Source organism: Botryllus schlosseri, chromosome 10, assembly GCF_051294905.1.
Source record: "Botryllus schlosseri isolate E-star chromosome 10, Bs_hap1, whole genome shotgun sequence".
Taxonomy (NCBI): domain Eukaryota; kingdom Metazoa; phylum Chordata; class Ascidiacea; order Stolidobranchia; family Styelidae; genus Botryllus; species Botryllus schlosseri.
In genome coordinates, this window is record NC_137245.1 from 22,845,958 (window position 1) to 22,872,006 (window position 26,049).

General features: G+C 39.7%; 3 protein-coding genes and 1 long non-coding RNA gene across 4 annotated transcripts; 2 read left to right on the top strand and 2 right to left on the bottom strand.

Annotated features, from left to right (window-relative positions):
- Positions 1-299: 299 nt before the first annotated feature.
- LOC145448230 (cilia- and flagella-associated protein 263-like) lies at positions 300-5,311 on the top strand. Its single transcript, XM_080326589.1, has 9 exons — positions 300-527; positions 590-716; positions 1,911-2,087; positions 2,512-2,667; positions 2,731-2,811; positions 2,868-3,023; positions 4,614-4,721; positions 4,781-4,936; positions 4,999-5,311. The coding sequence occupies exons 1-9, from the start codon at positions 415-417 to the stop codon at positions 5,095-5,097; spliced, it is 1,173 nt and encodes a 390-aa protein (XP_080182715.1). The 5' UTR covers positions 300-414; the 3' UTR covers positions 5,098-5,311.
- Positions 5,237-14,205, bottom strand: LOC145448229 (GPI ethanolamine phosphate transferase 3, catalytic subunit-like). The gene is made up of 14 exons (XM_080326588.1): positions 12,036-14,205; positions 11,785-11,985; positions 10,690-10,842; positions 10,500-10,615; positions 9,159-9,289; positions 9,005-9,101; positions 7,307-8,210; positions 7,092-7,248; positions 6,844-7,034; positions 6,712-6,788; positions 6,009-6,165; positions 5,753-5,949; positions 5,578-5,693; positions 5,237-5,436 (listed from the first exon to the last, which is right to left on the bottom strand). The coding sequence occupies exons 1-14, from the start codon at positions 12,353-12,355 to the stop codon at positions 5,251-5,253; spliced, it is 3,003 nt and encodes a 1,000-aa protein (XP_080182714.1). The 5' UTR covers positions 12,356-14,205; the 3' UTR covers positions 5,237-5,250.
- Positions 14,206-15,605: 1,400 nt separating this feature from the next.
- Positions 15,606-19,575, top strand: LOC145448541 (small ribosomal subunit protein eS12-like). The gene is made up of 5 exons (XM_080326949.1): positions 15,606-15,721; positions 15,949-15,983; positions 19,012-19,156; positions 19,234-19,431; positions 19,488-19,575. Exons 2-5 carry the CDS (start codon positions 15,967-15,969, stop codon positions 19,551-19,553), a joined length of 426 nt encoding a protein of 141 aa, XP_080183075.1. The 5' UTR covers positions 15,606-15,721; positions 15,949-15,966; the 3' UTR covers positions 19,554-19,575.
- Positions 15,687-16,570, bottom strand: LOC145448542 (uncharacterized). The gene is made up of 2 exons (XR_013917948.1): positions 16,499-16,570; positions 15,687-16,452 (listed from the first exon to the last, which is right to left on the bottom strand). It is a non-coding gene; the product is annotated as an uncharacterized LOC145448542 (long non-coding RNA).
- Positions 19,576-26,049: the final 6,474 nt, after the last annotated feature.

Genomic DNA, 26,049 nt, shown 5'->3' on the forward strand with positions numbered 1-26,049 from the left:
ATTTTTCGCACAAGCGGGATTATTCAACAGATGTTTGCCAATGGCAGTAATGATGGCCTTAGATTGCTGATGATTTTGTAAGCAGCTTCCATTCATTTTTCGCAATAATCGAATGATCACATCACGATACTCTCACCATAATCGTTTTACTGTGAACGACTATGCTCTTGCCAATGATATATAAATTGTTGGCTCTTGCTCCCATAGAGCTGTTTAATGAACCATGCAACCTCACTAGCGCAGCAATCGACAACGGCGTTGCCATAACTACAGATACGACATCACGATGTTTTGATTGACGGAACGCTTTGTTACATGAATGGTACCGTGATTTTTATTTTCGTCTGAAATTTTTACGATTATAGGATTATTGCTTCTTATTTAAAACTATGAATTGAATTAGATATTGAAAAAATGGCGGACAGCGACAGCGTTGTGTCGGGAGCAACGGCTACCGGCACCGATCAGGATGATCCGATTGCAGATTTAACTTTTGAACAACTGGGGCAGTTTGTAGAAGATACCGAGTAGGTTTTCGCACTTTCACACAGTTTTGCGGGACACATCCTTAATGAAAACTCTTTTACAGACGCGTAAATGCAGTCATCAAAAGTGAAACGGAGATGTTTGAAAAATATCTACGGCGGGTGGAGCCGAAGGAAACGAACGTCGTCGTTCAATCGCAATTCACTTCACCCCTTCCTCAAACTCACGAAGTAAGTGGACTGATTAAAAGCTATTCGTCAGGTACTAATGTCCCTGGTACATCCATCCTTTTTCCTGATTGACATACGAGCAAGTTTGTAACCAAATCACAAGGGTCCGAGTCACAAGTCAATCTGACTTTTATGGTTTCGAGTCCGAGTCCAAGCCATCATGTTCACTGTTGAGTTTCAGTTCAATCCAGTTCAACAGACTTTTTTCAACTATATGCCCAAGTGATATAGAATGGCTCGCATTCATAATATGGTAATTTTTCTTGGTCTCAACAGTTTCTGGCCCCATTTTCCAATTATCAGGACTGATAGATGAAATATCAATAATGTGGTAACTTTGCTATTCTTCAAAGTTATAATGAAATGTCTGTCTTGGCTGTCCTAGTCTCGAGTCATATGACTTGGTACGAGTCATGCACAAAGACTCGAGTACAAGTCGAGTCATTTTACGCATTTGAAAAAATGACTCCATTAAAGTGAGTCACCAAAAATCAAGACTCCGTCTAGTCATGACTCGAGTCATTATAGTCCTTCATATGAGCCATTCTATTCATGCAGAAAGTGACTATATTTTGTCTTTCTGGCGTGATATTTCTCTGTAATAGCTGCGAACATTCTCACTTCTCGCCAACAATGAAATTATTTGGTGCATTGTATGTAAAATATGTCCGTTTTAGTGGAATGAGTTGATACAAGGATCGATGGACTATTTTGTTAATTGATACCGGACGACACTACTGCAAAATTGTGCACTGAATTGCATCAACCTCAGCCATACCCCTGATATCATTCCAATCCTGTAAAGCCATTAATTCTTATATGGCAGTGTATATTATACTACGAAATTTGACTAAAAATCACCTTTATCAATGTATAGGCCTACCATGTTTCTCCGAAAATAGTACAAGACTTGTATAAATTTTTGCTTGTAAGTATGACTCTGCGACTTCTTTCAGGGGTTTTCTATTATTTTCATTTGTTGATGATTTCAAAGTTAGGGCTTCTATTCACAAAATTCAAGATAGGTCATATTGCTGGAGAAATATGAAAATTCCAAATCATAGAAAAAAAATAGTTTCATTGTAACATATTTGACTGATTTTGATTCGTATTTGGAAAGATCCCATTTTATCCAGAGCTCTCTCATTCTCCATATGAAATAGAACATGATTAGCATTTTTTATTTTTCTTTAGATTCAGATGACGCGAGGCAATCGCAAGAAGTCCAAATCAAGGACAAGCGCTGCAGACAAACTACTGCAACTTGCGGCAGAGCAGAAATGCGATATAGCGCAACGCGAGCTCGAGGAATTGAGAGACGATATTGAAAAACTGAAGGATGATTCCGAAAGAATTCTTGATAATTATAGGGTAAAATAGTTTTTACTGGCCAGTTCAGTTGCTATACAGGTTAAATTGGCCGTTATATGCTACAGTGTTGAGTTCAAAATACCGTCTATATGTGGTCCTTTCAAATAGTGTTAGTACATTTGATTTAATTATATCATCTATCTGGTAAGGATATTGGGTGTGTTAACCTGCTTCTCATAGACATGTCACTGTATAATTGGTATGTGATACAAATATTCATGCAGATCATTGGCATCTATGTTTTATTTAGAACAGAAAAGTATTTGTCAGTGAAACAATGTCCCATTTTATGAATTGTGTTCAAGGGATTTCCCAATTTTTAGTTAGTAGTATGCCCTATCAAAAAAGTGACAAAGGTTTTAATGCAGCAAACCCACAACTCATTGATAAATCCTAACATACAAAGGTACGCTATGTAATTCAGGCAAATATAGAAGAAGCCGAACTGAAAATTCAAGAGATAAAAAAAGCTTATTACGAATTCGACCGAGATATTTGTAAAGGATCGGTTAATCCACGTACCAACAAGGTGATCGCGGAAAAGGTTCTACGATATTACGAAGATAAGTTACGATCAAGAGTAAGACAATGTTAAACCTGAATTACAAGCACCCAGAAATTTTTGTGTTGTTCTGAATAATAGGACACGCTGATCGAGAAATTGAGACTGAAGAATTCAACGTTACGGGTTCAGAAAAAGAAACTACAGTTGCAATTGAAACAGGTTGGTCCACCACTCTTTGTACAAAGGCAGTTCGAGAATTTCTTCTCGTTGTACAGAAAGAAGAGATGGGGGAGGTTCTGCACGAGGTTGATTTTAATCAATTAAAAATCGAGAACCAGCAATACCAAGAGAAGATTGAAGAGAAAAATCAAGAACTTCTACGCTTGAAGCTGATGGCGGGCAATACACTGCAAGTACTGAACCAAGAAAAGGTAAAAGTGACTTTTTATTCCTTGTATATTTATAGTTGAAGTTGAACCACAATAGGCCTGGACAATTTCGGTAATGGCCGAGATCAAACATATCCAGCAATTTTTTGAGTTCATGTTGGCGTGAAATTAGTTTGTGATCGCTTTTTCTCGAGTGTAGCTTATAGGCTAATGAATTACCCTAGCCATAAGAGATTTATACCATAAGAGATTTATGACATACAGCTTTACTTGAATATTTATGTGTTGTACCCAGTATAGCAGGGATATCTAGCTTCATTTTCGTTATTGATATCAATTTGACAACCTCTACCGTACCACCGGTAAATAATTAGCGTAAGTTTGTCAGCTGTAGAAAATTTTAAATTAGTACACCTGTCTTGGATATACAATGTAGGCATTGTGCGATATGCACTTGCTCTAGTACGATTTTTGTTGATTTGCCAAGTTCAGAGTGAACATTTTATTATATTGAAGAGGTGAATTAGAACACCAACTGCAATGTTTGGATTCTAGTGTAACCTGCCGCGACACCTGATTGCTATGTTGGGACATCTCATATCACAATACAAATTCAACAGAAATAGCTGCAGCGCGTTCCCATTGATAAATGGCTTCTTATAATCGAGCATCTCATAACTAGGACCGGGTAGTATTCAGCTTCAAGTCGAGTACCACCTATTTATTATTATGACATCATTGCAATGATTATATCCTGGGAAGTTGAAATATGCAACCTTTTGGCACCCCAAGGGCAGTAATGTCAGTTACTTGTCATTGAATGTAATTTTGTTTTTCTTGATCATAGCACTTTGTAGCTATGCCTCGGGTCGATTGCTAACTCACAGAATTGTTCTTTCAAGTCTCCATGAATATGTCGGTTTGTTCACAACCTTAGTAGAACTGTGAACGACTGAGGTTTTGAGGCTTCCACAGGGGCAGAGGCAGGGTTGTAATGACTCGAGTTGCGATTTTTTGGTGACTCGACTTGAGTCAAATTGTGACTCGAACCAAGTCATGTGACTCCAGAATAGACCGGCTCAGACAGACATTTCATTGTAACTTCGAAGAAAGTAAAGTCACCGTATTGGTATTTCGTCTATCAGTCCTGATACTTGGAAAATAAGGCCAGAAACTGTTAATACTTGAAAAATTGCTATATTATGAATGCGAGCCATTCTATATCACTCGAGCAGAGTTTTAAAAAGTGGGTTGAATCAGATTGAACTAAAAACTGAACATAATGACTCGGACTCTATCCTCAACTAGTTGACTTGGACTTGACTGGTGAATTTAACTCGACTTGAGTCAAAACTATAAAAGTGAGATTGACTTGGTTACAACCCTGGGCAAAAGTATCAAATTTATATTGCCTGTTGATCAAACGTAAAGGGCGTGTATTTTCATCATTAGAAAATACACTCTCACTACCGGTACTCGACTCGCATCATTGCAATTTATACTCAACTCGGATTATGGTACTCAAATCATTGTGTCTAGCCCTTCTCATAAGTTGTAACTGCTGCTGTTCTCAGTCAAGCCCAATTTCCAACGTTAATGAACAAGATTGTCACAATCTATTCTTCATTATAGAAAAAGCTGCATAAATTGACCAACGATTCAAAGCAGTTGCAAAGCGATATGCTGTCGAGGAACGACAGCTTACAGAAGCTGCAAGCCGAGACTGTTATCGTCGAAGAGGTACGGAATGCGAATAAAACTACCGTCGCATTGATAATGATGAAATCGGACTATTTCAGGAAAGAAACGTGGCAGAGAGGAGTAATAAATTCCAAAGGCAAAAGTTATCAGATTATAAAGTGCCGGAAGTCCAGGATTACGTACGTAAGAAAGCTTCTTTGATGGAGCTACGAAAAACCGTCAAAAGCTGGGAGAGGAAAGTAGAGATCGCACAGGTACAGTTGATACTCATTCGTACTCAGTTCATTCACTGACAGAGCCGGATTCGTCCGTTCAGATGGCGTTGAACACACACAAAAAGTCGTGGAAACTACTGACAACGGCAAAGACTCGAACTAACGACTGGATGCCGCACGAATTTATGGTTCAGAATTGAGCCGCTACCACATTTCAGACATTGAAATTATTTCATGGCCAATCAAGAAGCTTGAGACTTCTTAAAGCCCCGTTTGTCATCAACTTATGACTGATATCAGCCTATCGTAAATCCCAGCCAACACCAACTGCACCCGCTGTTTCATACAAAAGTTTATTTCATATTATTAATATAAAGCTGAACTTTTCTATTACACCTCTGAACAAACGTAAAAGTGAAGAGACTCGACAGCATCACAAAGAGAATCGATAGCAGCTCGAATATGAAGCGTGGTGCAAATATCCACCAGATCATCAGGTGTCTTCTGTGTATGAGGGCAGCGACCATGCATCCAATCATCTTAACGAAAGTTTTTTTCGATACAATCACATTTTAAGCACTTGTGATATGTAGAGGATTCAATGGTCGTTAATCAGTGTAGTGAAGGGTATTTTTGTAGCTCTACAACTAAGATTAAAAACAGATAACACGCTACAGTACCTTTATGACGTGGTAGAGATAATGCTTAGTGTAAATATCTAGCAAATCCTTTTCTATCACATCGCTCGCGTTTTTACCAGGGATCCTTGCAGTAACAAGCAGAATCGGAAGGCACACTGCGAATATGAGCAAATTAAATATCTAGTACCTCTGTAGTGCAAGGATTCAGGCATACCTGACGAAAGTATTTGCACAGAAAATGTGTCCAGCACAAGAAGCGCTGCCGGTATCACGTTTGTGACATGGTTGCCCTGAAACCCCACGAAAGCAGCATCCCACCTGATGCTAGAAAGAGAAGCTTGGTGTCCGGTCGCAAACCACCAATATGAACATAGAAGATTCCAGGTAATCACAGTGAAATAATTGGGTTTTCTATGAAAAAAATGAATACAAAAATCTGGTTGCGTCCGCAGGCAGATCTTCGTACGAACTTGAATTGAATTGATCTAAAATAACAGTGTGCGGCGACCATCCACAATGGGATAGCAGTTGCATGCATGGGCCCTAGCAACAGGCTGAATAGAACTGTGAAGCACAGTATTAGTCTTGACACCGTGAGGTACATCACAGCCTGGTGTGGGTGCAAATCTGAAAAATAAAATGCGGATTTGAAAGAATATCAAGACTACAAAATTATTTAGTTATCATATGTCAGTAGTTCTTATCATTTCCCCCAACAAAAAATACATTGTGAACTTCAATTGGTCTCTACTTCAAATATGACTTCGAGTGTTTACAGTACAATTAGGAGCAAATACTGATTTTGCACCAGTATGTCAAATCTACTAAGACTGGAGAATTTCGGGTCATTGTTGATTGCAGGCTTGTTGCTATGTCGCAGGCTACTGAGTTGACACTATGGACTGAAATCCTTTTCCGTCAATAATAAAAGGGAAAGTCGTTCATTTAGAACTTTGACTTTAACCCTTATGAAAGCACAGGTGAACTTCCTGCGTGAAAAGCCTTTTAAAGGTATTGAATAAATTCAGTCACATTACAGGTCAGGCAATGCATTCATTTTTATTTTTCACATTTTATTTTGTTAGTGCCGTGGTGGTAAAATAATTATGTTTCAGCATATTTTTTTCTCTGTGCACCCCACTGCATGCATGTGGAATGTATGGAAAAACTTACATTGTGTTTTATATTTCTCATCCACGTAAGCAAGATCACAATCTTTAGAAGGGAGCCGATCTTCATTTTTCTTGGTCCTTCAAGATATAAGTTCTTGCATCACAAAATTTGATTTGAATGCAATTCACCTACCAATTTTCCAAATCTACTTTACCAAACACCATTTCAGTCCAATGCGATGTCGAATGCTTGCTTTTAAATTTTTCAATATTTATGCAACTGATGGTAGGATCAATCCATTGAAATAAAAAATGAACGAGCAAAATTGCAAAGGTGCATCTCGGGAACAAGGTGGCAATCCATGAAGGTAAAGTTTCATGAACCTGCGAAGAAATAGTGAATATATTACTGCTTTCTGTATGAACCAATGCATAATGCACCTTGTCCAGGAAGGTCAACAATATCCAATGTGTTGCACAAAGTATGGAAGACAATATAATGAGTTTATTGTGGTATGATTCCATTCCTCGATAAGATTTTGTACGTGCAACTGCGTAAAGTACGTACGCCACCAAACTCAGGCAGGATAAGACAGTCCTGAAGTATAGTACATTGTTATATGTGTGTAGCAAAGTGTGTAACGTCGTAACCTCACCAGAAAGTAACATACGTATGGTCCGTTGCTGTAGTTGCGGAATTCTCGTCGAAACACCAAAATTGCTCGGCACGACATACACGGAAAAAGAATGAAAATCTAACGCAACTTAGTATAACCAGAATGTACCAAAAACCTGGCGTATTTGTATACGATTTTGGTAGCATAACACAATCTTTTACATACGCTAATAATGTTACATTCTCATCTGGTACATTATGTAATCTCTCGGAAGCTTTTCTCACATTAAACTTCGAACAATCAAAGCACAAAATGGCTAATGCGGATGCCAGCAGATATAACACAACAATGTCCTCATTCAATACAAAGCTATTCGATGTGAAGGAAATTGCGTAAAATATTGCAAATGCAAGTGCACACAGTGTTCTAGAGTCAAATACGAACGTGGGTCGGCAGGACTGAACTACTACTGCAATGGAAATAAATATCACCATAGCCCAACTAAGTGTATTGCTAATATATTCACCCCCAATGATTGTTAAGTTAGGTATAAAAATGCACACAAACAATAGCAAGAAAGTTATGATGGACATAGAATTTAAATTAAAATATACAAAGCGAGACTTTTGCACGTTACAAGTGATAAATAACCAATAAAACAAAACAGACAGTCCACACAGCATCAGTCCAATGTTGAATTTCGCCCAGACCATCTGGCACATGTCCCTAGCCGAATGCATTATTTTTCTGTATTGTTCTTCCAAAAATTTGTGAGACAAGTTGGTCGCTTGTGCGTTTTGCAAATTCTCAATCGCGTCTTCGAGATTTTGATATTGTTCCGTCGGCAGACTCCTGGTGACTTTCTGGTAAGTTTTTATGTAGGCGTGCATTTGCTGCAAATTTTTGGCCAATGCTTCCAGAAGGATAGCTTTCGCGACATGACCTGTGAGGCAAAGAAACTGCATGAAAAACGAAACAACATTTGCAGGACCACACAAAACAACATGTCGCTCGATTTAGAAGAACACTCGCATCACGCTCGGTGAAAGGCTCACCCTTACCTCATCCTCTGAAGCTTGATTCAGAACAGACAAAGGCCATAAATTATGCCATTGGCAAACATTTGTTGGATAATCCTGATTGCGATATCGGGATGACAGATTCCGTGTTGTCGGGAGAGACCATTCACACTTCCACTTGGGTGCCTTGGAGTGAACTTTTATCAAAATACACCAGCCAAGCCTGTGCCTAAAGGAGTTTGTGTACCATCTAATAATAGTTGACAGAGCTCAAGCGCTCTTTCCGCCCCGATTATTCGAAATTTCATGTCGGTTTTTATTTTGTGATATGATTGTTGATATACAATGTTCCAATTCTCTACTAGTTGCTGACAATTACCCTTGACGAGTGTCAGCCGAAAATATTCGGATTCATATCAATATAAATATACTTTTCAATTGTATATTTATTTAGAAGTAACATCGTAAAGTTCTACTCTATTACAAGTAGAATATGCAATATCCAACGCATGTCAAAATTACTTCAAGTGGAAGTAAAAATTTAATTCCCGTAAAGTACTGAAGTTTCGCCTGAAAACTGGAAGCAGTCACAAAAACATAACCCCACCTGCTTTAGTAGGCCTACTTCAGAAAGACCAAGTACTTTGCTACTGAAGAGTGACCACCTATAGAGAACTCGAGTACTGGCTATCACTAATTGCAATGCTACATGACACACCTTCAGATTTCGGGAGCATATCTTTCATGACAATCCCCAAATTCGCGAAAGGTATCGAAGTGCCGAGTAGCAGCGAAATCGTAGGAACAATATCCACCTACAAATTAGCATATTTCATTTCAATCCATCATGAAACACATGAATAACGTCTGACCTGATTCACTTCGCGTTCTGGATCTTCACCATCGCTACACTCGCTGAATAAACCGGCTGCATTGTAAGCAAATAAAGCGGCGGACACTTCGTTGAACGTTTCTCCACCGTGATCACCAGTAGGGGTCATTCCTAAGTGCGAAAAATATGCACAATTTCAAGCAAGACCCTGCTAGCTTACTAGCCACGGAATATTGTTGGGACTTGTTCCTTGAAAGCAATTTATAGTCATTCTCTTCCAGGCAAGTAGATGGGTCTTTGACTGTTTCACTTCCTCAGAAGTGGGGAACACAACAAAATTACTTTAAAAGTTACGAGTGTACTTTTCAAAAACACAAATTGTTATTGATTCTCAGAAGGGGTCCGTAACAAAGTACTTCTACTCAAGTAGATTTTGCTTACTTACACTGCTTACTCAGGTAGTTATGTGGAATTGTCATGGTAACTAGGAGAAATAACCTGCAGGGTTGCAAGTTGTAACTAAGTCGCAAGTCAATCTCACTTTTATAGTTTTGACTCGAGTCATTTTCAATTCACCACCGAGTCAAGTCCGAGCTAAGTAGAGGGTCGAGCCCGAGTCGTAGTGTTGTGACTCGAGTCCGAGTCCAAGTATTTGTGTTCATTGTTGTTCAATTTCGAGTTCAGTCCCGGTCAACCCACTTTTTCAACCAATGACGTGGTGACTTTACCGTTCTTCGAAGTCGCAATGAAATGTCTGTCTTGGCCGTCCAAAGTCTCGAGTCATATGATTAGGTTGGAGTCATGCTCAATGACTCGAGTCAATACACAAATTGACTCGAGTCGAGTCATTTTACGCATTTGAAAAAATGACTCGAGTCAGGTCGAGTCACCAAAAAATCGTGACTCGAGTCATTACAGCACTGATAGCCCCTATATCACTGGATGTATTTTGAAAAATTGCACCGATTTGTAGTGACGTCCGTCACCCTACAATTTCGAAAGTGGTCACCTCGAGATTATTAACTGCTCAAAGTATACGAGCCATCGACCAAATCTACCTCTTGAAACTACTTACTTGAGTACTTTCAGATCTTAATTTTCTACTTCAACTTGAAGTAGTTTTTGAAATGTCTTTGAAATTGCTACTTGAACTTGGAATTGAATAATATTATAGGGTTACTTCTACTTGAGTAGTAACATTGACTACCTCTAGTAAGTAGTTTTGGCAAGTATTGGAAATTGTTGATGGTATTTTGCAACACTCCTTTTCCTTCTGAGTAATATTAGTAAATACTTAACCGTACTTGTGTGTACTTTTCGAGGATGTGATATTGTGCAATGCATTAGAGAACAGGTGTTGCAGCAACATAAAATACCATACCATGATCACCCATTACAAGCATCAGCGTGTCATTGTCAATGACATCGATAACATCTCTCACAATTCCATCCATTTGCTTCAATTTTTTCGGCATTTCGGGATGAAACGGTCCATATCTGCAAGGAGAGTTCAACAATCCGCATTGTTGCAATAGAAATTAAGCTCGGAATAATTCGTCTTGTAATCTTACCTATGACCACAATGATCAACGCCTAAAAAGTGGGCGATTAGTACTTGCCAATCAGTTTTCCCCAGCTCCGGCAACAAATGTTCGATAACGCCATCGTCAACCAGATGGAGGTCTTTGACGTCAAAGGACGGGTATGGAAAGGCTTTGTTGAATCTGTCAAAGTAGGTATACGAATGGCCAGGAAAAATGTAATCCTACTTCTACATTCAGTAGGTTGACAGAAGCCTACTTTGCTTTTGCATTGCCTGCAATACCTGTATCAGAATCAACTACTAGTTGTGTCGAGCAGAGGTAAATTGCAACTACAAAATTTGCCTCGAACTGCTGCTATTAATGCACAAGATGTGATGCAGTCAAATTAAGACAGTAACGGTCGGATTGCTCACTGATGATAATCAACGTAAAGTGAACGTAGTGTTGAAAATTTTCTCAAAAGTGCAACTTAGCCTACCTTTTACGAGAAGCCAACACTACTTCAAGTAGAAGAAAAAATGAGAGACTGTTGTAAAAGCAGTCGAGTAACTAACTGGTTTTGTAAAACAGTTCCATGTATCGTTTTGCACATTTGTGACCACTCCAGAATTGTTCCACACATGAACAGTAATTTCATACCGTAATCATTTTACCGAATGATGACAAATAGTACCTAATGTAATCTCACTGACAGAGTTTTGAATATTGACATGAAAGTGCAATTCCCAATAATCTACTCAGGTTGACTCGAGCGATATTTTTGAGTGACTTGACTCGTACTTATTGGATGAAAAAGCATCAAGTGACTCGCGACTCGAGTCAAGTATTCCAGTCAATTTGCGAGCCATCGAGTAGTCTATTTGACATAGTATTCTAAAGCTTTCAGTCACACTATTAGCTTTCATACACCTGGTATGGCTATACAGGAAATCAAAGATGACCCGACTTGAGTCAGTTTGAAAATTTTCCTGAATTAGAATCGCATCTTGAAAATTTTTGAAATGACTGAAATCTAAAAGGTAGTGTCTTAGTTGGTCCTAAGTCCTAACACTGCTCAAGTGGAAGGAATTCTTTTATGAGCATGAGCAGTGAGCACGCATGAATCTAGATTGATAATTTTACCTTCCTGGAAACAGCCCCATCCACGTATCATCACCCATAAAGGTTATGTTCAATTTTGATTGTAAAAATTGATCCAAAAGATTGTCTTCCGTTATTTCGGAACTTGCAAAATTCCCACTCACATCAATAAACGTCGGCAGGCTGCCAGTCGTCAGACCCTTCAGTCTTGGCATAGTCGCCGTTGGAGCGTCAGCCTTGAACCTAAATAAAATAAAAATAAAATATGGACTAAACATGAGATTCGAACCTACCGCCATAATTGGGCATTTTTGCAGCCTTTTTGTTCAATCATATCATGAAAAACAGGCATGTTATTGTGAAACGGCATCTTGGTCACATTGTCCCCTTGAAAGAAGGCAAAATCATGCCTCAAAGCGTCGATGATTATAATAACCAACTTCTTGTACAAGGAGTCACTCCCCATGAGATTGTGGCAATTGACATCTCCATCCGGCATTCCACTACAGGAATTGCTCTTATGCCCAATTTCCAGTTTTATTAATAGAAATCCTTTTGTGAAGAATACTAGTGCACATGCTACGAGTATGGTGTTGCACTGCAGAGTATTCATATTCGCATCTTTGAAGAATGTCTGAACCTTGAATATTCTCGCTTGCTAGATTAATCAGTATTATCTGTGAAATATGACTCTTAATCATATAGAAGTATACAAATATATGTGCTAGGTGTATTTTTATGCTACTCAAGTAGCCTGCTTGTTAATGTTACCCATATTATCAGGTTTTACTTTAGCAGCGTATTTCACCTCTAATAGCCAGACACTTGGGAGAATTACAATGTTGACTGAAGTAGTATATTTCTACACCCTTTCTACCTTAGCGGACGCTAATTAGTTATGGTGTATGTTAGCATTTTAACAGTGGCAGGTTTTTGGGTAATGTTGGTAAATTGATATGAGAAAAGCAAAACTGTAAGTTGACTGCCGATCTTGAATGAAAATGTGCATAAAGGGTGCAAAATCTAAATGTTATAATGCACAAATTGTAAATCTTGGGTATTAGTTACATGATGATGGATAGTGCAAATTCATATGCAAGATAGAGCAAATGTCAGATATGGAGTGATATGCAGTGCAGATTTGAACACTTTTAGAAATGCGGGTATGCAGTTGACTGTGCTTGACCCTGTTTTAGAGTCCAGTGTGAGTGTACTTTCTTATCCGCAAAACATGGCCGTCACCAACAAGTGTTCCCCATGAAACTCTCTGAACGGTTTTACGTGATCATCAACTGTGTTCTCTACGATGTATACACGTACACGCGCGCACTTCGCATTTTTTGGAAACCCCCCACACAGAGATCTGATCAGGACACTTAAAAGTGATTGGTGCATTGCCGCTATTGAGCTATCTGAGTACACAGAGGTGGTCAGCAACGAAGTACTTCTACTTTTTGGAAGTGCTCAAGTAGTTTTCCTCTACTTCTGGTACTTACTCAAGTAGATCTGATTTTCTGTACTTCTACTTCATAATATTTTTTTATTTACTCACTTATATTTCGCTATTTTCAGTTTGTCGAGTAGAAGTAGTTCAATCCCCCAATACGAAAGATAGCCTGAGGAATTTCGGGGCTGTTTTCACGGAGTACCAACATTTAATATTCATAAAAGTCAAGTAAAGCCCAGAAATTTTGTTGTGCTTCACGCACAGTGGTTATGGAGTGACAAATATGTTTTCACGAAAGTATCAGTGAAATTAATTTTGGGAACGGAATGCTTGGTTCCGCTCACACCGCATTGTCGCCCGTATCAAATATTTCATCACAGTAAATATGGCCCACCATAACGTTTGAAACTACCGTTTCACAATCTAGCAATTAACTATCATATCAGAATCTAGCAGCCCATGATGTGTCCTGCTAATCTGGAAAATCCGGCTTTTTTGAACGTTACACCGGTTTTAGCAGATCACCTTTGAAGCTTTATCGACAAAAGACATGAAATAAATTTTCCGCTTTATTTAAGTGGCATTTGTATTTCACTTTCAATTCCGAGTATCATACTTTCAGTTCCAATTACTTTCAGTTCTTTTGTCCGCAGCATATACATTTTGAGGCACTTCTTCGTTATTCCCCACACATCCAGAAGTGATCACCATGAAACCAATAAATGATTCCCATGAACATGTGACAGTTTATAAACGTCAAAATATATTCTTTTTCTGGGATTAGGGCTAGGGGAATATTATGGTCGGGTCGGGGAAGGCAATATAGGGTCGTGGGAAGGGAGTATTGGGGTTGTGGTCGGAGATATTAGGGTTGGGCAAGGGGGTATTAGGGTGGGTTAGGGTCAAGGTTGGGATATCCTAAGATTAGGGTGCTACGGTAGGTTAGGGTCAAGTTTGAGGTAGGATATCCCGAGATTAGGGTTAAATTTGGGGTCAGGGTATCCCAAGAATCAAGATTAGGGTTTGGAATATTGTAATCTTCACCCTCAACCCTAATCTTAGGATATCCTTGACCCTAATATCCCCAAACCTTATCTTAGGACATCCTAACCCACCCTAATACCCCCCTCCCCATCCCTAATATCTCCCAACCCTAATCTTAGGACATCCTAAACCACCCCAATATTTCCCTCCCCATCCCTAATATCTCCCGACCCTAATATCCCCCACCCTAATCTTAGGATATCCTAACCCATCCTAATATCCCTCTCTCCCATCCCTAATTTCCATCTATCCCACCCCAACGCGAAAAAAAATTCATTTTGACGTTTATAAATTTTTCTGTTTATGTTCATGGGAAAACATTTATTGGTGTCATGGGGATCATTTTTCCGATGTGTGGGGAATAACGAAGAAGTGCCCATGTTGAAGCATAAAAGCAAGTGTAGAAATGCCTCTATTTTCCGAAAATAAGCTACATTAAATATATATTTTACGATCCACAATATTTGTTATTACCGTATTCTAATCGCGCAAAGTGTTGAAACCGTATCTGATACAACTTCTCCGTATTGCTCTTTGCCTAAAATTGGGACCTTATAATATGGGGTAGGGCGCCAAGCCATGATGTTAGTATCGCATTTTCATATCAATACTAATTCATGTATGGAATCGGTGCCCTATGCTCACACTATGTTTCATTTTTTAATTACTTTTTATTAAATTACTTTAACTTGGAAAATCAACGCTGCTCACCTGATATATCAGGCAAAACGGCCAGCGATTCCAATGGGGAATACTATAATTTGCATCCCATGATGCGAAAGAATGCTTATTCTGTCGGAAATTGATACCTCCTGGGATGCATCAATACGAATAAAGCTCTCTGCACCTTCCGCATAGCTCAATTGGCAGCTTTTGACAGTACATGCGAACGAATTAAGACAGTTTTCAAAACTACTTAGCCTACTTACTTGAGTAGATTTAAAGTAAGTTATTTCTACTTCTACTTCAAGTAGTTTTAGGTGGCTTAAGGAAGAAGTACTTCTACTCGTACTTGAGTAGATTTTTGCGTGGCTACTTCTACTTCTACTTGAGTAGCTTTCTTGACTACTTTGACCACCTCTGAGTATACACTAGAGATACACGGAGAATCACTACAATGATCACTTCTGCACGGTTCACGCCATCAGCTGTGTCACTTTGATCGACGGATTGATTTTTTTGACTCTCGACCACTGAGCTGTCCGAGAGTACGTGACCTGATTTCTGTTGGGAAGCTCAAAATTCCCTACCTATTTGATCAGATTACACTCAAATCATGATTATACGCTCCAATTAAATCACAACTGAATGCCATTGTTGTATTTTCACATGTTTCTGGCGAAGTTATCGGACTACGGAACAATTGTACATGTTTAAATAGAATTTTACATGTGTACACCACCTGAATATAGTTGCCGTGATGACGTAACGTTATGTTTTTCACGTATCATCCTTTTGGTAAGAAGTTATCCGCTGTAAGGACGCATCGTGAGTATGATTTCTGAATATCTGTTGTAATCCTGGTTAGTATATAACTTATTGTCACTGAAGTCTAATGATAGTCACATTTCATAGTCGTTCAGTCAAAGGGAATACGTTTTTACACTGTGAATATACCTAGGACGAGTGATAATTCGTAGCCTGACACGGACCTCGGTATAGCACTAATCCGCTCGTTTTCGGCGCAAAATTGATCCGCATTTCTGTGGTTTCAGGAGGACTAACCCATCATTATGTCTGACGTGGAAGGGTAAGTGATATTTATTACATTTTATGCGTTATATCACGATTATTCTTAGCTAACAATGGTGCTTTTACGGGTTCCAATACCCGTATTTGTCTATGTTCATTTATTATTGTTTTCATCGATTCAAAACATCAAAGAATGATTGAGATACAATGAAATATAGGAGGGAGTAGACATGACCTAGTGTAGTATCTATATAGAACAGACCATGAACATGTTAGTAATCACCCACAAAATATTTATCGCTTTGATATAACATGGTTGCCAGTAAACTCGGCCCAAGGTAAATTCGGCCCGTCGAATTCGGCCCTTGGTCACTTCGGCCGTCGGTGAATTCGGCCGTCGATGAATTCGGCCCTCGGTAAATTCGGCCCTCGGTAAATTCGGCCAGGGCCAGAGTAACAACAACAGTTACAATACCATTATCTAACCTGAACCCTAACCCTAATCCTAACCTAACCCTAATCCTAACCTAACCCTAATCCTAACCTAACCCTAATCCTAACCCTAATCCTAACCTAATCCTAACCTAACTCTAATCCTAACCCTAACCTAACCCTAATCCTAACCCTAACGCTAATCCTAACCCTGAACCTAACCCCTAACCTCCAAATCACTTGATAATATTATAATTATGTAATATAATACACATTATTAGTTCGTAATATAATTTCACACAATGTTCCCCGAGGGCCGAATATACCGATTGAATTCGGCTGTCGGTAAATTCGGCCCCGTAAACATCGGCATATATATATACATATATATATTTATACGCATACCCTGTTCTCCAAATCACTTGATAATAATATAATTATGAAATTAATTCACATTAATAGTTGGTAATACATTTTTGTAAAAAATTCTCCGAGGGCAGAATTGACCGAGTAACCAGTGAATTGACCGGTGAATTCGGCCGTCGGTAAATTCGGTCCCCGTGAATATCCGCGCTATCTCCCGTGATTACGCGATCTACGCATACCCTGACATCCAAATCACTTAATAATAGTATAATTATGTAATTAATTCATGTTAACGGTTGGTAATACATTTTAATACAATATTCTCGGTGGGCCGAATTTACTGATGTAATGGCCGAATTTGCCTGGGCCGAATTTACTTTGGGGCGAGTTTACTGGCAACCATATAACATAACTCCCATACCACTGTTCCTCACAACAATAAAAATCATATGTGTTCTCTATGTACATGTCGTATTTTCTGTGATCGTGAATAGTGTTCTACAAAATTTTCATCACTTTGGAGATGCATCTACAGCTACACATTCAAAAGTACCTTTGTTTTGGATATGAATATCTGTTTTTCGTATACATGCGTGTCAATGTGTAATTCAAGAAGGCTCTGCACATTTATCTATGTTCATGGGAACATAGAGTTGTAAGGCGCTTCATACGTTGATACATTTGTAGTTATCCTGTGAATACATATAGTCTGCTCTGCTGTAATTATGCCAAGTAAAATGATATATTTCATGTTTGAGTTGAACAGTGAAATAATGTATGTTCATTTTTTAATTATGTTACATCTGAATGATATAATAATATGTTCACCAGTAAACTCGGTACGTGCTGAATTCGGCCCCTGAACAATTTTGCATTAAAAATGCATTTATTATGAATGAGTAAATTCTCAGATAGGAAAGTTTTACGTGCCCTGGTAAATCTCGTAATCTTGTGATACCACAGCCCTAATATCCTGCCAATTTCAACCCTAACGTTCAGCGACCCTAATATCCCCATCCCCCAATATCTATCTCTCCAAAGGCAAAAAACGATTTATTTTATTGTGTTTCATGGGAAACATTTGTTGATGTCATGAGGGAACGCTGGCTTGTCATGATTATAAAGCAAAGCATCACTTGATCTTCTAAAACTTGGATCTCACATACAACGCAAAGATCCATCTTCTCAGAACTCACACGTCCGTCGCTCGCGTCGTCAAATTACCAGTAACGAGCACACCGTGCGTGGTCGATATATGAATGTCGCTTTATTTCCCGCGCTCAGGCAATCCGTGATCTAATCACGCCATGACCTCAGTACAATATTCACAAATCTCTTGATACCGGTAATAATATTATGGGTTTATGAATTCATAATAATAGTTGTTTATGCATTTCAACGCAAAATTCTTCATAGGCCGAGTTCGTGGGGCCGAATTCAGCAAGTGCTGAATTCACTTACAACCAATAGTATAACCAAGTCGGTACTGTGCTGATGGTTGCTTAACCGTCAGATGTATGACCAGGTGAAATGCACGGAGGGCAACAATATCGTTCAAAGTTGGTTCAATTCAGTGCAAAGTATGAGCAGGCGCGACAAACATAATGCACGCCAAATCCAAACTATCAATTTGTTCCTCATCAGTTCAAGATGCCAGTATTCTGTAAAAAATATCAGCTCTATGATATATCAAAACTGAGTGCACAATGAGAGTACTGAGCAGTCGCTATGAGCAAGTTGGGCACTGAACAATCTCGGATACCATTTACATAAAAATTGGTATTGAATTGTGGTTGTGAATTTCACCATCGGAATTCGGTTAGTCTATGTTTTGGTCACTATTTTGCTGATTTTTGATCTGGCGAAATAACGGAATTATGCATTGCTCGAGCCAATAACCAACATGTTACCGCACAATTCAGTATATATGCTGAACCAATATTGTCTGAATAGTTATTATTTATGAAATTTACCTAGAACAGAACAGGGGTTCTCAACCTTATCTACACCAGTGCCCCATTTGGAAACTCGTTTGTCCCCATATTATTTTTGAAACCTTTTAAAAAACATTTCCATTAAAAAAATTGTGCCTATAATTATAGTGAGGTAGACACAAGTACAAATTTAAGTAATTGTAATTTTGCAATATATTTCATGGGAACCCCTGATTTGAAACATGTTGATAATGGAAGAACTGTGTGATGCGACTACCTCCACTACAATGATGTCCGCGACGTTGAGTAAATTGCTATTCCTTGAGATCCTAAATATCGGTAAGTATATTACAGAGATGATGTTCCAGCAGCGCCAGCCCCTGAACAGACCAGCATGGACTTGAACTCTGCTTTACAAGAGGTATTGAAGATGGCGGCGATCCACGATGGATTGGCCCGTGGACTCAATGAAGCTGCCAGGGCTTTGGATAAGCGACAGGTTAGTGTGGTGTCTGGCTTGGTATTTTGATCGCAAATCCTTTGCATGTTGGTAAGTATTTTTATCACCAAATACAGGCTCACCTTTGCGTCCTCGCAAAGAACTGTGACGAACCTGGATATGGCAAGCTCATTGAGGCCTTGTGCTTCGAGCACCAGATCGCACTCCTCAAAATTGAAGACAATAAGAAATTGGGAGAGTGGGCTGGTTTGTGCAAGATTGACCGTGAGGGCAAGCCGAGAAAGATTGTGGGCTGTAGCTGTGTTGTTGTCAAGGTATACTTTTCGATAATGTGCTTCTACGCCAATGGTGACATGTTTCTATTTCTCAGGATTACGGCAAAGAAACTCAAGCTCACGACGTGTTGTTAGAGCATCTCAAATCTGCCAAGAAATAAATTGACAGCAACCCGCTTTGTACATTGTTGTGTTGGGTGTCAGATTCGCTGACTAAGCAAGGGTTATGTTCGATGGGAGTAATTAGGAACAATTGTGAATTCGGAAAGGCGAATGATTTCAATTCGTACATGATTAGAAGCTGCTGGATCCCTGAAATTGGCAACGCAGCAGTACATTTATATTTAGCACGGGCGGGTCGTGCCTCACCTGCGACAATGCAATTCATCATAAATACCTCAGAATCAGTGTTGGGATGACTCGAGTCATGACTTGACTCGAGTCACTTTTTCGTATGACTTGACTTGACTCGAGTCACTTTGCTAAAATGACTTGACTCGACGTATCAGAAATGTGGATTGACTCGTGACTCGGAGCAAAATTCACGAGTCAATTTCAAGTCATCATGCAAGTAATCAGTGTCGATAAAAATCACTGTAATCTTGCATATGTTCGGATTGTTCGCGCAACGCTGGTGTAACCCGTGAGAGCTACCTATCATTTAATGATCGTGCGTTTTACTGAGCCTCCATTGTTCTCTCACAAATATATTGATCGCAAACGAAGTGATCGAAGCTTTCAGCCTCCCCTGTCGTAAACTATAGTATAGTAAGGTAATTTAATAGCAAAATGTCTATTTCTGTTCTGCGTTCTTAACTTGACCACACCTCTTGTTTTGTTGAAATTGAATTCGAAATACATAGTCCTCAACCATTGGCGCAGGGTCGTATTGTATCATATCAATATGCAAAAGGGTAATGTATTGCATCTTATCAATTCGTTTCTCTATTTTGACTGGTAACTATAAACTGAGGCTGTGCAATTACTTACGTAGTTTATTAGTTCTACTCGTATCTGAGCGATACAGCACCTTACTTGGGTACGTATATTTAACTCTATATTCGTTCATCGGTTCAAAATCAATGACCACTCAATCTGTATTTCAGACAGCTAGCAAAATACAATGACGTAATCACGCCTCATACCTCGAAAAGGCAATTTGACTTGAATTGTGACTTGACTCGTGACTTGACTTGACTTGACTCGACTTGACTCGAGTCACCTCCAAAAATCGATTGACTTGACTTGACTCGAGTCACCTTCGAAAATCGATTGACTTGACTTGACTCGAGTCAAAATGTGCAATGACTCGAAATGACTCGTGACTCGAAGGTAGTGACTTGATCCCAACACTGCTCAGAATTCATAATAACTGGCGTCAATCAAATGATATCGTCGCACCAATTCCGAAAATCCAAATATTAACAGTGTCAGAGCAACAGAAATCGCCGAGGAATATGGCATTCGGCTTTATTACAGACAATGCCATCGCAGAGAAACAATAGCTAGGATAGGCACAAAACGAAACAGCCTCGTGAACTATTCGCTAACAATTGGACAATCGTAGCACTGCGACATGAACCGCACGTCACCGGTATCGGTGATTCACACTGATTATAGAGTTCTACAGATCGTCTTTTAAATAGTATATTGAAATGAACCCGAATATTTTCGGCTGACACTCGTCAGCAACTAGTAGAGAATTGAAAAGAACATTGTACATCAACAATCGTCTTTTTTTATTCACTCCTGTTTATGCAACCGAATCCGGTATTCTAATTACAATGCGGAACCAAAAATGGGGATATCCCTGCCAAAAATATCCTGCTCATAGCTCCTGCAGTTTTCTATAGTTATGCCTTGGCAATGCATTCTGATTGCTATTAGCGATTATTCAATGTTGTGGTATAATAATGCAGAAACCAGCCTAGTCAAATTTCATCCAAAACAGCAAAGTAGAGAGAGAGAGAGAGAGAGAGTCTTTATTTTCATCGAACCAAAATACATAACAAACGGCAGTGATGGTGGTACAGAAAATATGCGTGCACAGTATTCGGTATTAGATAGGAATGATCGATAAGACCGTGAAGGTCATCTAGTCTGATCACACCAGCATCAAACAGGTACACTTGACTCAGAACAGTCTGGCTGTGAAAAAATGTTTAGTTAGGAAAGGAAAATATAAAAAAAATTAAACAATGGTAGCAAATGATCAATGAAGCAATGTCTGGGCGAGGTAGGGCAACAGTGTTAGTGTAACGACAAGAGGTGATCAAGTAGGGCTTTTTTGAATCTATTATAAGGCAATTCACGGATATGTGATGGTAATGCATTCCAGATGATAGGTCCCGAGTAGTCGATAGATCTCTTAGTTAGGTTGCTATTGGGTTGGGGTAAGTAGACGTTTCCTTTAGACGAAGATCTCGTGTAATGGGAATGGACATGTTTAGCAGGTATGAAAAAGTCATCAAACACAGGAGGGAGACTATTGGAAAAATATTTGTGAACAACTTTTGATACTTCGAAGCGATACAGTTCATCAACTCGCAAAATTCGATGCTTACGGTAGTAAGGCGATAGATTGGTACGTAAAGGTACAGATGAGATCAGCCGTATCGCACGGTTTTGCAGGGTTCGAATTCTGCACAAAAATGTTGTACATGCATTTCCCCATACTACGATTCCATATTGCAGGTGCGAGTGGAAAAGAGAGAAGTAGATGGTTCGTAGTACTGATCTGGAAACCAAAGATTGGAGACGGGTCATTATTCCCACACACCGAGCTAGTTTTGATATTGTGCATTCAATATGCTGCTTCCAAGACAATTTGGAATCAATGGTGACGCCGAGATATTTTGCTGAGTCACATATTGAGATTTGTTTATGATTGATGTTCACAGTGAAATTATGACTGGCATTATTTAAAACGAGCATCTCGGTTTTATCTGCATTCAAACTTAGTTTGTTTGCTTGCAGCCATCTCGACACTTTTGGGAGTTCCCTATTCACAGATGCATGCAAATCATCGACAGTGTTGGAGGTTATTAGTAAACAAACTTCCGCTACATATAAATAACTGACAGACGGAGGACACTTTTATCAGTACTTTCACAATCGAGCGAAGCGTCCTGCTTGATAGGTTAACCGTGGGTTCAATCCAAAGTCTGGTCAGACCAGAGCCTTCAATCTAAAACTGATAAAGCTCAATACTTCGCCGTCGCTATAGGACAACCCATCTCTCACAACCCTATGCCAGTCACTAACATGGGATTGTACCACCGCAGTCGGTATGGAACGAAAGGCAGTACTGAGTTTTGTGGTTGGCAGTTGATTTCGACCAGGGCCAGCAATTAGGGCGATTTTCCAACAGCATGTGGTCTAATGACGGTCACGTGAGTTGATACTTTCACTCTCTGTCGTGAATTGGTGGAACCGCATCTCGCCGGTTATCCGACAGTCGTCGAGCATGTCCAGTTGACCCGTCCACATTCAAATCGAAATACAAGCAATTTCTGCAGGATCAATACTAGTCAACCCTAAAGATTACCGGACCAGAACCTGACGTCTCGACCTCGCCTATCGACACAGGCAGCATTCATTTTTATTGCTTACTTTTGTGTGATCCTTTTTTTTATTCAGTGCGCTGCATATGCCTTTTTACGTGTTATAGGCCAATAGTGCCTGATTTAAAGACGTTTCGGCACCCCCCTTTCTCACTGTATCGCAATTTTGTGGTGCATTGATTGATAGAGAAATGATGATGATATGATACATGTGCCGTAACAATTTTGTAATATGTGTTAGTTTTAGTTGTCGACGAAACTGTATAGAATTCTTTCAAGTCTGTATTATCTGAAACCCTACCTCAGAAAATCTTTATAGAAGGGATGCTCACAATGCGCCAAAAGTTGTCAAGGGAGGACCATATTCGTCAAATTTTACATCTTCATCCGATCAAGACACTCAATGCTATATACAAGACACAATGCGATGTAACGAATAGAGATAGCAGGATTCCGAAACGCCCAGCTGCGGTCATTCAATCTGACATCCACCTCGGTCCGATAACATTGCTTTCGATCTTTTCCAGTCTTTGTCATTTCATAGACAGCTCTTCCTTGCCATTTTTCATTCAATTGATTCTTTGCTTCATCTAGCCTTTCTGTGGGCCCCGGGGAAGAGCAACCCAGGTAATAAACACCCGACGATTCCGCTACCGGCGTGAATTCAACCCGGGCCTCCTGCGTAGCTAGCAGCGGTATAGCCACTACTACGCTATAACTCCCTTGTCGCCATAATCTTATCCGAGGGACCCGAATGCTCAATGCTCATCAAATATAGGATTATTACCATTTTTATGTCCTCATTTATTAGAATTTGTCCTCCTTTTTCAGGAAATCGAAAATGTCGTCCGAAGGACGTCTTTTTTGGGAATTCGTCCCCCTTCACAGCTTCAACAGCCAGGCTAATGGATGGTCAGGCACAACTAATAATCTGCATAAATGACGAAAAATCTGCAATGCGTATGTTCGGACGGGTCTTCCGGGAGTAGGACTGGAAAAATGACCTTCAGCAGAGTATTATAATATGGGGCAATTGGGGCATTCTGAAGTCAAGTCGGAAAAATGACCTCGTTCTTTTCATGATTTCCCGTAAAAAGTCTAGAATCGGCAGTTTTTTAGTCCAGTAATCTAACTTATTTGTAATTGTAAAAGTGTCTTTCTTTCCGGATCCTAAAATTTGGTAACCCTAATCTAATAATAATTATAATAAACCAAAATCGAAGAGTTCGCATCGCCTTCTAAATATCTGGTATTGCAACGGATCACGCATACTGGAAACGTCCAAAACTGATGGAGAATAGCGGACGTTATATGTTTTTGTGGCATACACCGACTCACACACGATCAGTGCATATGCATTGTAATTATGCATATCACGAGTGCATGATGTACGATTGAATAGAAGTAAGCCAACTTAGATCACCGTGACACGCCCGTTCATAGTAACTACTTTGTTGGTTTAACTATGGAAATTAAACATGGAACGGCAACGACCGATTTTGCAGCTTCATTCCGCTTCGCAGAGGCTGGAGAGGAGTATTGTTTTGCGTAAGCGACTGTAGGATTTCTGGCAATCCAAAAGCTATCTTCCCGAGCGCAGAAATTATTGAATCTGGTCTTGATCGAAAGCTACTGTTGCACCGATTTCGAAAATATAAATTAAAATAATGATCAGGCACTGATCCACCTAGAATCTGTCCTCCAAGTCTGAAATATCGGCATTGTTCGAACAATCTGAGAGTCGCAACGGGTCATTGTTATGGTCATTGAGTTGCGGTTACCCGATTGTTCTAAACAATGCCCACCCACCAAGCACACATCTTTTCATTGTATCGCATTTTTGTGGTGTAGCCTTTTGAACTAATAAACCAATGATGATGATGGAAAGGAAAGGACGTAGTTTATTTTTGTCCTTGATGTTTTTTGCGGCATATACACCGACTCATGATATACAATTATACATACACACGATCTGCGCATATGCATACCATGAGTGCATGATGTGCATATGCCGCTGGACAATGAAGTGCAGATATAGCCTTTACGACTTTCTAAGTCATGCACCACCCCTCCATGCTCTCCCAGTAATGCATGAGCGCCAAGCAGGGAAGCCATGGATACCAGTGTTACTAATCAGGTCTTTGGTCTGACCCGGCCGGGAATCGAACCCACGACCTACCGATCAAGAAGCCGGACGCTTAACCATTACGCTATCTTGATCGGCTCAAATAAATTGAAAACTGCCACTCTGGTTTCGACTCCTGTTCTGAACAGAGACGGCCACAATCCGTTTCTAGAGCTGGAGTAGGATTTCATCGATTTCCGACGTAGCCGTACTGAATCCGGACTATGAATTTGCTTTGACGGACGAACGACCGAGACTGTGTGAATATACGCCGTAGGTTAGTAATCTATAGTAATATCGTGAGTCGTGAATTCGATCTTGCGAATTTACCGTACGAACCGGGCGTATGTGAATTCGCCTTTATATAGCTCAGTGGAATTTTCCACTGAAAAATGAAAAATACCACGATTTTGACAGGATTTTTCCGGACTCCGAGTTTCAAATTGCAAGTCGGAGCCGGATGGACTCGGATTCGGAAATTTTGGAATCCGACGATATCTGCTCCTGATCAACCGAGAAAGAACAATCCAAATTCCAACTTATTAATCTGTCTCCAGGCCCAGGACGTAACCCCCATATCGTTCAGCGCCCAGACGTTTCGAACAAAGTCGTTTTAGTAACCGGTAGCTCTCCGAATAGAGATCATTACCTCAAATCCGTCGCAGAGTTATCGTGAGAAACATTTTATATTACCGATTATAAATTCAATTTAGTTGCTCCCGCTACGAGGCAATATTCGATCGAAATTCAGAGCGGGTTGGTAAAGTCGGGCAGGTTTGTATGGATTGTCGGAGTATTAAACGTCATTGTTTGTCTAAATTTTTGTCTGTGTCACGTTAACAGCTACATTTCTTAACATAATATGTCAATCAGTGCCTTTTGGCGGAATGCATTACTGTCGGTTCGAGACGACTACGGTCGGTAATTCGATTTCGAATTATGTATTATCGGTATGTTGTGAGAAGGCCC

What these genes read in the sequence shown, in the direction of transcription:
- LOC145448230 (XM_080326589.1), top strand. Translation starts at nt 415, where the DNA reads ATGGCGGACAGCGACAGCGTTGTGTCGGGAGCAACGGCTACCGGCACC. An exon ending in CAGTTTGTAGAAGATACCGA is followed by an intron (nt 528 to 589) that starts GTAGGTTTTCGC and finishes ACTCTTTTACAG; the next exon opens with ACGCGTAAATGCAGTCATCA. An exon ending in AAGTACTGAACCAAGAAAAG is followed by an intron (nt 3,024 to 4,613) that starts GTAAAAGTGACT and finishes TCTTCATTATAG; the next exon opens with AAAAAGCTGCATAAATTGAC.
- LOC145448229 (XM_080326588.1), bottom strand. Translation starts at nt 12,355, where the DNA reads ATGAATACTCTGCAGTGCAACACCATACTCGTAGCATGTGCACTAGTA. An exon ending in TATGCTCCCGAAATCTGAAG is followed by an intron (nt 8,211 to 9,004) that starts GTGTGTCATGTA and finishes TTTGCCTCACAG; the next exon opens with GTCATGTCGCGAAAGCTATC. An exon ending in AAAGTAGATTTGGAAAATTG is followed by an intron (nt 6,789 to 6,843) that starts GTAGGTGAATTG and finishes TATATCTTGAAG; the next exon opens with GACCAAGAAAAATGAAGATC.
- LOC145448541 (XM_080326949.1), top strand. An exon ending in GGGCTTTGGATAAGCGACAG is followed by an intron (nt 19,157 to 19,233) that starts GTTAGTGTGGTG and finishes CACCAAATACAG; the next exon opens with GCTCACCTTTGCGTCCTCGC. An exon ending in GTAGCTGTGTTGTTGTCAAG is followed by an intron (nt 19,432 to 19,487) that starts GTATACTTTTCG and finishes TCTATTTCTCAG; the next exon opens with GATTACGGCAAAGAAACTCA.